Consider the following 11,599-nt stretch of genomic DNA (forward strand, 5'->3'; position numbering starts at 1 on the left):
AAGCATTAATTGTCAGTGCATGAGAAACTCCAGAAATTAGAGGTCAGGCATAGGTTACCTTTTCAAAGCAGAACTAGAAAAGTTCACATGAAATGTACCATCATTGCCACCTGCAGAAGTAACATACATTAAGGGATGTTTTGAGAATTTTTTTTAAAGATTAAATAAATTTTAATTTATTGCCAAAAGTTTCTTAGAAAACATCTGAGTTCCATCAAGATCACCAAAAGTAATCCTATAAAAGGACCAGAGCAATTCAGAGCTTGATACAAGAATTGTAAGTGATCTACAAGAGAAGGCCAACTGGGTCATTGTTTAGAATACATATTAATTATGATTACATTAAGCTGCATATAACAGAAATGTGACCTAATATGATAACTTTTCTTATAAGAAATCCAAAAATTATTTCAAGACTGTTCTAGCTGTCTGAGGATATAAATAAACATCCAGGCTTCCTCTAAACTTCTGATCCATCAACCTTTATGTGGCTATTATCCAAAAGGTTACAAGATGACTGTATCATTTTCTAGCTAGAAAAAATACATAAGGATACAGAAAAAATCTTCTAAGACTTTTAAAAAATCCCCTTTATCAATTATTTCAAGAGCTTCCCAAAGATTACAACCAGCAGACTTTATACTTCATATGCCTGAATTACATGGAGCTATAAGGAAGCCCTCAGAGATATTTTTAACTGAACATACTGTTGATTTGAATAAAATCAATTAGTAAGAGAGGGAGCTCTAGTGATGACTGGGTAGACAACAATTAATATATACTTCAGAATGAGGCAGTATGAAGCCCTGAAACCGGACAATCTTCCTCTCATAATATCTACGGAAGATGCCAACAATACCAGGTGGCATAAATTGGGTGAAGAAACTTATGAATTCTGGAATCTGCCATTAAGATCATCTAACTCTACACTTCCCATACAAGCTACTAATAATGGTCATTGTCTACCAACATCAACTTTGGTATATCGGACAGAGTGCACTGGCCAATGCTTTTATCCTAATTAGTATATTTTTTATTGTAAATGAATTAGCCTTCCAGTTCACCACCTGAACACTCATGAACCTTAGTTTCTGTAGGCAGTCTGATAGGCAGACTCTGGGTCTACTATCAAAATCAATCTTAGTTCTAATTTTGCTGAAATAGATTTGTATTTTAAAGTTATTTTACATAGCTTTGTAGAAATATGTTATAGAATTTCACAAAATATATTAAATTGATGTATTTACTTAACATCTTCCCCAAGACAACCACCTAAACACACAAATTTTTAGTTGTTATCACAACCAATCAACTCAAGACAAATAATTAATAGGAATGTTTGGCTTAGGAAATGTCTAAATTAACAAAAGTTTTGGTTGGATAAAACTATACTAATTAACTCTACTATAACTATAGGCAAGTCATACATCAGTTTGGGATGGGAAGCATTTTTTAATCATTCACAATTGGTAATAAGCTTTGTCCTAATTTTGTGACCCTCCTCAATATAATGGATCTGAAATTTCACAGGAAATGTGCCATACATTGACAAGGCACAGAACGAACACACATGAGTGAGGAACCCTTATCTGTATAGGTTGTCCTTATCTCAAGTAGAGCAAATGAACCAGATGATAGCTACTGTCACTTAGTAACTACCTACTGTGTGTGTGAGGTACTTTATTTATATTGACTTTTTTAGTAACTGCCACTCTGAAATATGACAAATATTACTTCTACAATAAAAGAAGGGGGTTTGGGGATATAGCTTGGTGGCAGAGTGCTTGCCTAGAATGCGCAAGGCCCAAAGTTTGGACCTTAGCATCACAAACAGAAAAAAAAAAAAAGTGAGGAAACAGGGTTACAGAGGTTAGTTCATTTACTACAGGGACACCTGTAACATATGGGAGAGCCAGATATGCACAAATGTTTGTCTGCTGCAAAAGCTTGAACCTACACTGTTGTACCTCTCTGGGCTTCGCTCTTAGGTTTGCTAAGTCTGGGTTCTTGGCTATGGAATCTCTGAATTTTTTAGCTGAAATAAACATTAGAACTCACATGGTACAAAACAATAAAACAGATTTATGTTCAATAAAGACTACAGTACCTCCCTTCCTGACTCTCAATCTAGCATTCTTTGCTTTATTCCACATCGACCCCCTTATTAAGTGCCAACAACCTGAAAAGGATGGCATCACTATGTTGGAAGCTACACAACTATAATTAAGAGCTTTGCTAATGAGACCAGCAAGCCATGAGACAACTTGAAATGATAGAGCAATGATAAGTCAGGCCTCCATCAATTTACTAGAAGAATCCTTGGAGCACTCAAGCTTCCAAGATATCTCCAAATTGAGTGGCCTTTTGGACTCATACTAATTCAGTGTGCATTTCTAATTTCTGCAACACGTACATCCTATTTGTTTCTATGCACAAACTTCAGATTCTGTAGCCTGACCACATAACTGATAGCAAGGAAAGCAGCTAACTCAGAACTAAACAACTATAGGCTGAAAAATTCTTCTGAGAGATTTCATAGTGGAGGAGGAGGGAACCACTTTTCTTAAGTAATAACTAGCCCATAAATTGAAAAATAAGCAAATGTACTTCATAGAAAGATAAAATTGATATTTTAAGAATGTATTACATAAAGCCTACTTATCCACTTCAGTTACTGCAAATAGCAAATCAATATAATTGTTTATACAAATGCAGTGACATTTTTCATATTATAAAGGGAAAAAAAGGAGTAGAGATGGTGACAAGTGGAAACCCGAAGGGAAGAAAGAGAAAGAGAAAAAAAAATTAAAAGCAGCAGGGAACAGTGACACATGCCTACAATCCCAGCCATTTGGAAGCCTGAGGCAGGAGGACTGCAAGTTTGAGGTCAGCCTCAGTAACTCAGCAAGACCTTGTCTCAAAACAAAAAATAAGCAATGGGGTTGTCACACTTGTCTAGCATGCACAAAATAGTGGTGATGATGATGATGATGATGATATAAATTTAAAAAGAACAGAGTTGTGAAGCAGAAAAGAAAACAGAAAAAGAGAGGGAAAGCAGGGGTCCATGACACAGAATGAAAAAGAAAAAGGAAAGATAATGTGAAAAATGAGGAGAAGGGGCTGGGGTTGCAGCTCAGTGGTAGAGCAGCACTGCATATAAATAAATAAAACATCCATCAACAACTTAAAAAAATTTAAATAAGGAGGAAGAGGGATCAAAGGAGAGAGCAAGAACCAAGGTGGAAGGAGAGGGAGACAGAGCAGGAAAGGCAGAGACACTGAATGTGGCACTATTGGTATCAGTCCTTCTCACATCCCTTGGTTTTTATAATCAACAATCAGCTGTTTCAAATATGCATCAGCTCTCCTAGAAGTCCTTTAATCAATAAAGTTGCATTTTTTTCAATGAAAAGTTTTATTTTTCTATGTAAATCTGATTTCAACATTAAAGGATATCCAGGTTTTTAAAAGCATACTTTGCAAAGCCTGAATCCAATAACTATCTCTTTGTGGCATTCAAGGCTACCTAATTACCTTACCTTTGTCTTTGGATGACCAGAGCTGCTTTGTACCTCAAATCAACATTTGCACTTTTGTAAAAACTCACCTACCTGCTATACACACATCCTCAAATCCATTTGCTATACCTGGGTCCTACCACTAATAAAAGAGGAAAAAGGTATCTTTAAAATAGTAGAGAAGCACACATGTTTAAAATAATTAGGTAACCAACAGGAACAGCATTCAGTTCTTCAGAAGCTCTGCCTTTAGTGAGATAGGCATGGCAAGTGACATAATGAAAATTACTCTGAGCCACACACGGACACCAAAGGAAGATAACTTCACGAGGAATGTCCTTAGAGCCAAGAATTTTTTCATAAGTACATCATTGCTGTATTTAATCAGCCACATAGGATATTTTTTAATGTTATTATACCTTTAAATTTTTTTAAAAAAATTCTGTAGTTGTAGATAGATAAAATGCCTTTATTTTATTTGTTTATTTTTATGTGGTGCTGAGGATTGAACCCAGTGCCTCACATGTGCTAGGCAAGCGCTCTACAACCAAGCCATAACCTTAACTCCTAGGATCTTCATATTTGAAAATTTAAAAATTTAATCCCAAATTGTAAAAATGTGTTTTTAAAATGGCTTTGTTTGAAACTGATAAAATCGCTGGGTGTGGTGGTACACGCCTATAATCCCAGAACTAGGAGGCTGAGGCAGGAGGATCAAAGTTCAAGGCCAGCCTCATCAACCCTGTCTCAAACTAAAATAAAATTTTAAAAGGGCTTGGGGTGTAGCTCAGTGGTAAAGCACTCCTGGGTTCAATCCCCAGTACTACTAATACTAATACTACTAAAAATAAATAAATAAAATTGATAAGATAAAAATCATAGAGTTTGGTTATTTTTTGAATGACTTTAAAATCAGGTGGAGGGAATGAATTAATAACCCCAGTGTTTCTTGGAACACAAATTTAGATAAATGCATTTCCTTTTTTGTTAGTGATGTGTCATTACTCAGACATAACACAAACTCCTTCTCTCTGTTCATCATGAACCTGCTGTTCCAATCTAATGCACCATCTTCCTTCTTCTCCTAATGGAGTGTAGGGTAATCCACTGTTTTTGTTTCCATAACACATTAAGAACTTTATATTTTTGTTTTGAGTATATGTATAAAATTTTTAAATGTAAATGTTCAAATTATACTGGTCACTCAAGTTTTGTTTTAGCAAAAGCTATTTGAAATAAGAGGGTTATCATATCAGCAACTATTGATACAAGATTTAAAGACACAATAAATTTCAAAGTAGCATTTAAAATAATCAGAAAACAATCAAACAATTGTGGTTTAATATGCAAATCATGACATAAGACTCCCAGATCATTCTATAAAGTTTACCAATTCTCAAGAGGAAGACAGATTTTAAATATTTTCTACTGAATAAAATTGATTTCTGAAAAATTGAAATAATACTAACTTTAAAATCTTATTAAAATATCCATCATTTTATTTTTAAAGAAATTGGAATTAGATAGTTTTGTTTAAAAAGTATATTAATGATTGCAATAATAATCTACCCTATTTTATTCTTTTACGTTTTTAATGAAAATAAAAATATTTTTAAAAATAAAGTTCACAAAAATTGGAAGGAACCATCTTAATTAAATGATTTCTAGTACTGAAGTGCTATGAATGAAGTAAAAAAATTCTGCCTAAATAAGATGTTTTGAATTAAGATTCTAAAGACCTAGTTTAAGACTAGAATTAGAACACACAGGGAGAATATAAATTACGTGAGGCAAGATTTATGATTTCAGAAACAATCTGAACCACATCAGTAAAATGTGTTTGAAATAAATTGTAGACAGTAAGATGAAATATGTGACAAGTAGAGCAAAATGCTTTAAAATGCCCAATTTTCATAGTCATATATAAGCCAGACACAGCTGCAGTTCACTTATAAACTGCACTTGACAAATGATTCTAACAGTTTAAATATGCTGATTCCAGGATGGAAAACATATAAAGGACAAAGAACCATACATCTGATCAACAATGCCTATTTTAGCCATAGCAGATTACTTTAATTCAAATAATAAAATTATTCCTTTGAAAGCAATTAAATCTAAGAGTATATTTTCAAAAATCATGTCTGACATAAATATCATTCCTGTATATGAAACGTCATTACATTGTTCTTGCTTTGAATAGTGATTTTTAAATAACAACCAGTTGATTTCAAAACATATGTAAACTGCCCTTAATCCTTATTCTAATTATGCCTTTTTAAAGATAAATGTTCAGTTTTAGCAGTGGGGAAATTATTGTCCTGCCCTGCCCACATATTTTTTTTCCCATAAATAATGGAGTGGAAATGTAGAATAAAAGGACTACTGATATTGTTGCTAGATTTACAAAATACAATAAAATCTCCCTTTTAAAACAGAATGCCCTATCTCCAATTCAGTTCTGCTGGAGACATTTTTTTTTTCCTTCAGTCACCATTTCAAAGCATATTTCTCACTGTTAATCAATACTTGCCACATTTTATGTCACCAAAGTGACAGGGATTCTAGATCATTCTAGATATTCCGGTAAACTGTTTCACCAAAGCACAAGCATTTGGGCAGATGCATTTACCTATTCTTGGCTTTCATGCACAATGATTTTCTAAGGAATGACCTCTCCTTTCTGATGGTGACTGAGTAAAGTCATTCGTGTGAAAGGGCAGTCCTTACTGAAATGACTTTAGGGGTACCTAAAAGGTTTTCTATTCCAAAATATAAGACTCCTCAGTGATACCAACATTAATTTAAGAAAAAAAAAGTCCTTCTAGAGTTGCAAATAAAACTGGGGGAGAATTTAATACTGAGGAATCACATCCACTACAGACAAATTGGAGGCCAGGAAGAGGGGTTTCAAACAAAAATGGCAGGTATATACCTGAGGGTGCAGGTAAGGAAGAGGGAGTATTGTGGGAGATGGAGAGGACAGACTTCAACCCAACCCTCCCCCTTGACAATACTGAGCTTGTCCCTAGGAGAGAACAGTGCCTGTGGCACTTCTGGTAAAGAGAAAGGCTACTTGAGTGGATCATCCAGGTTTTTGTTTCCTATTTTCTCATCACTTGAAACTTTCTGGGGGCGGAAAAAAAAAATCCAGGTTTGGAGCCTGGAAACCACATTACAGAAATTGACCTATGTTAGGATTTGTGCCCCACCCCTTAAAAATGCCAAGGAAAAAAAGTTCTGACTTAGAGGCCTTTCTAATTCAACATGATATACATGATACCTCTTTTTTGCTGAGTTCCTACCTTGTAGTATATTCATGGAAGGATATCATAGTTCATCATGACCAACAGTGCCCACAGGAAAATCATATGCAACAGAATTTAAAACATACAGGAAGATGAAAACAGAGATACCAAATGATACCATTTCGTAAACACATGAAGAGTTTGTTAGATGTAACCACACACTGTTGATAAAGCCACAGATATTACAAATAGATGGATAAGCTACTTAATGTTTGAAAACTGTGCTAATTCTTACAAACTTCACGTTCTTCAGTACTATATTTTGTCTTTGTGTCAAAGATTTGACACAAAGAAATTTTTAAATAAATGGGATACATACAGGAACTTATAATTTTGAACCATATTTTTTCTAGATTGTCACACAGACCATGTCCCAGAGGGTCACCGACTGATCTATGATAATGCACTTCTGTCTCAATGCATTCTTTCTAGTTAAAAAAAAAACAAAAAACAAAACAAAAACACTCATAACTATCAATTCTCCACCCAAAAAACCATTCATTCAAATGATGAGCTCAATGGAAATTATAGACAGGACTGATTTTTCCAGGATAACTGCTAGATTAAGAAAGTTAGAAATCAGTTTTCAAGCTAACATTTTACAGATTTCTTAGCTTAAGTAGATTTTTTTGGCCAAATGGCCTTCCATTTTTGTCACATATCGAAATGAGCTAACTACAAACGTATATTAGGTTAAGTTTTCCTATCAGCAAGTCAATTCTTATAGATGCTATATAATTAATTTTTAAAATTAATTTCCAAAAGTTTAAAAGTAAGAGACATATTGGCATTACTTCATTTTTAAACAACTTCTTCTACCTTTAGAATATTTTACAGGAAAAACTCTCACTGAAGGCCTCTAGCTACCAACAGTCCAAAAATCTAAATGCCTGATAAAACAGGTAACAGGTATTTAAAATTTGATATCATTCTCAAAGTTTATAATATTTTGACCTTTCAACTTAATAATAAAATTTCTCTACTTATTTTGTTGGCAGAAAAGAGGTGGAAGTTTTGACTCCCCCCACCCAGAATATCTGATTTCAAGTATTATTCTTATTTTATAATATTCATTCTTCATCAGACTTAAGGATAGAATTAAAGTAACTAACTGCAGAGTAAATTCAAAAGCTATAGCATATGTTAATGCTTTTATTCAGTTTTCTACATGGCACTCACTCTACAAAGGATGCTGAAAACAGAAAAAAAAATAAGACTTTGTACATCACATAGTCTTCCATTACAACCTGACAATCATACCTTTTAGCCTAATCCTAATTCAGTGACTTGTCACACTCATTCACAAGTAATAACAGGCAAACATCTTTACTAAGGGTCACACTAAGTAAGGACAGGCTCAATCAATCAGTCTTTGAGTTAGGTCTGGTTTGCCATCGTGTTGGCTGGTCCTTAATTTAAAGGTTTCCATGACCACAGAAAAGCACTAGATTGTTTTTTGGGAAGAGAATGCAGTAAGTATTTTTATTAAAATACTGTACACGTGGAAAAATAAGAATTCACACCCCATTTGAATCAAATGTATGATATGTCAAGATCATTGTAATGTTTTGAGCAACTAATAGAAAATTTAAAAAAAGAAAAGACTAGTTACAGAGAATTAATCTTCCAAAATTAATTATAAAATTCCACACACAAGGTTGACACCATGCCACAGGAAATTGCAAAAGTAGTGTTTTAAACATCTAGGAAGCATTTATTTAGGCTAAAATTTTAAACCAGATATAATTTTTAAAAAAATAGAAAACTCTATAAAGGATTCTTATAATTTTTACATGCATGTCTGACATTCCAGCACCCCACAGATTACCTTCTGCCATGTCAATACCTGTTAGCCTATTAGGGAAAGAAACTATGACAAGAGCTTACTAGATGATAGTTTCTATTTGATTGGGTATAAGTACTTTTGCATTGAAATTCTAATTAAATAGTGCCTGTCACTACTTAAAAGCTCCATAGATGTGAAATGTTCAGAAGTCCCAGCAGGAATAGAGAAAATAGACAGTATTTTTATTTTTTCACATACTCAACTTGTAGCTTAAAATACATGCACTACATGAAATTGCATTTCTTGAAGGTAAATTTTACTTCTTCAAAAATGTTTCACCTTGATGAAGGACTGCATAATGATCCCTTTTAAGAAGGGATCCTCTTTTTATAAGGGGCTTTCAGCTCCTACCTGGAAATTAAAGCTGTTTAGATAAAAGACAAAGTCATTACTAAACATCACAAAGACAATGCTAACAAGAAACACCACGTTAAAAGAGAGAAATCAGAAAAATCATCAATTGCTGACATTTCAAACGACTAACTTAAAGAATAGAGCTGGAAGCAGCCGCTCCATTTCAGGAGGGCTGTTTGACACTGAATGGAAGTAGAGGGAATCCCGGCTGTTGAGCAGCCGGAACTTCGCAGTGGGCAGGCGGGTGGCATGGGGCTGCCACAGACTGGGACGCTTCAATCTGTCACCAGCCTGTCTGGCAGATAACAGTGACAGCCTCAACGCCACCCCAGGACCCACCAGAGAGGACCAGGAACAGGACAAAGGTCTGAAATCCAAGTAATGGGGTTAAGAAAGGAAGATGTGCAGGTTCACTCAACGTTTCAGCTGCAAGAATGAGGAGTGATGGGTAAAGACATAAGCCTCCACTATTTCTCAGGCGTTTAGAACAAGCACCAGTTCATTATGAAGAGATGTGTTAGGGGAGTGTGTAAGGAAGGGGTGGAGAACAAATCCCAACTCACAACTCCATTCTCCACTAACTTTGTTCTCTCCCCCCAACAGAACGCAACGCTGGGGTAAGGTTTATCACGATTCTTGTTGAAATGGCCCCTCAGGGGGAAGGAGATAAAAAGCTGCGCTCGAGGGCGAACTGGGGAGGCGGAGAGCGTGAAGATGCTGTGGTACCTACCATGGTATTCCTGTCCCGGTACGTAGTAGGTGGGGTTGCCTGCAATGTGCAGGGAAATGAGCACCTCGCCCTGCTCCCCATCCCCTTCCAGCTCCCCGTGGTGGGTACACAGGAAAAAGAAGGGCGAAAAGCGGGGGTAATACCCCACCGCCGCGCGCGCCCTCAGCGTCGCCCCCAACAACAGTGCCAGGAGGAAAGTCCGCGGGGCCCAGCAACTGCGCTCCATGCCGCCGCCGCCGCCGCCGCCGCGCGCCCCTCGCGCCGCTCGCTCATCCAGTTTTGGAGACGCCGGGACCGAGGAGCCACGCGGAGGAAAGGCGAGAAAGCGGCAGACGGGAGCAGAACGGGTTCAGGAGAAGAGCCCCGCCGGGAAGTTCGAGGGAGACGGTGGCTCCCAAAGTTACTTTGAGCCGCGGGAGCGCGGGGCTGGGACTGCGGACGCTGAGAGCGCGGTGTCCCGCCGCCTCCGTGGGCCGCTGCCGCCGCCTCTGCGCGACGCCCCTCGGCCAGGCCTGGGAAAGCGCCCGCCCCCCTCCACACCTTCTTAAAGCCCCGGGCGCCGAGTCCCCCCCGCCACTGCCACACGTGTCCCGGCCGCTCCCCCGCCCCCGCGAGCCGCCTCGCGCGCGCGCGCGCGCACCCGCCTGCCCCCCGCCCCCTCGGGCCCTCTGGGCGTCACCTAGTGAGGCACAAGACAGACGCACGCTTCCCCGGAGCCCCGGCCCGCGCCCGGTTAGCATCCGGAAGGGCAGGGAGGGATGCAAGCCCTTGCTTGGAGCGGGGGCGCTGTCGGGGCCACTGAGCCCGCGAATCTGCAGTGAGTGATGTAAAAGCCCCGGGGAAAGGAAACCTCCAGCCCAGCTGTCCTAAAGAGCAAAAGGAGGCGGCCAGCCTCTTTGGACCTTAGATTTCCCTTTTTTTTTTTTTTTTCTTTTTTCTTTTTAACTGGGAAGACGCGCAAGGGAAGAAAAAGGGCGGAAGGGACGGCGCTGGCGCGGGTTCTTTGTCTGTGCTGGCTGCGCCCCGCGCCCCTCGGGGCACGCCGCCTAGCAGCCAGGACAGCCTGGCTTAGGTCTGGGGATCCGCCCGCTGTCCCGAAGCGCGAAGGCCCCCATCGCTCCCTTCCCAGCCAGACCTCGAGTCCCTCCCGCTGTCCCCTGCCTAGCTCATCGCTGCAGCGACAGAGCCTCATCTGTAGCCGGATTTAAAATGAGATTAAGCGAAAACGGAATTGGCAGCCTCGAGTGGTGCCTGAAAATGGTGATTTGTGCTGCTGGTGTAGGGAATTGTGAGGCACTAAGGGCTGGCGGAGCTGAGACCCGACAGGCGCTCTTCGCTGGACTGTTATTCATTGCTACTGGTTTCTTCAGGCGGAGATGGGTGTAATAATTTTTTAAGTCCGTATTTATTTCCTTTAAATATCAGTTATGGCCAATGTCCCTGAAATGGGGGGAGGGGAAGGCGTTCAGAGGAGCTGCTGACGGCAGTGATGAAGCGGGTAGTAATGAGCTGCCGCACATGAGACTGCGGAGAAGTGAAATCGTCCATAAGCACGTTTTTAACTGAGGACGGCTGGCAGGAGCCCTGCGGCATCCGGAGATGGGGAAACCGGGTTGCCAGATTTTAATGCCTCTCCCCACCCACCCTGGGCTTGCCACCAAGCCCAGATAAGCCCGCGTGTACAGAAAAATGAGAGTATGAAATTGTCTTTGCCTGTAGTTGGGGCGGGGTGGATGGGTGCAAAACAGGGTTCAAAGGGAGATCTCTGTAATCACTCTGTTGCAAAAGGAAGAGATTGTTTTTCTTCCTCTCAGCCAAGCCGAGTTTAGACAGGTAGAAA

The 11,599-nt window shown here is 39.1% G+C and overlaps 1 protein-coding gene across 1 annotated transcript in view; it reads right to left on the reverse strand.

The window, feature by feature from the left end:
- Reln (reelin) overlaps positions 1-10,258 on the reverse strand; it is a 473,157-nt gene extending 462,899 nt beyond the window's left edge. The window contains exon 1 of the mRNA XM_046464128.2: positions 9,760-10,258. Coding sequence (XP_046320084.1) covers positions 9,760-9,985 — 226 coding nt within the window. The 5' untranslated portion in view covers positions 9,986-10,258. The remainder of the gene's footprint in view (positions 1-9,759) is intronic.
- Between the last annotated feature and the right edge of the window lie 1,341 nt (positions 10,259-11,599).

This window comes from Marmota monax, unplaced genomic scaffold, assembly GCF_021218885.2.
Source record: "Marmota monax isolate L192 unplaced genomic scaffold, Marmota_monax_Labrador192_F-V1.1 WCK01_AAM20220418_F8-fsc00065, whole genome shotgun sequence".
Lineage (NCBI taxonomy): Eukaryota > Metazoa > Chordata > Mammalia > Rodentia > Sciuridae > Marmota > Marmota monax.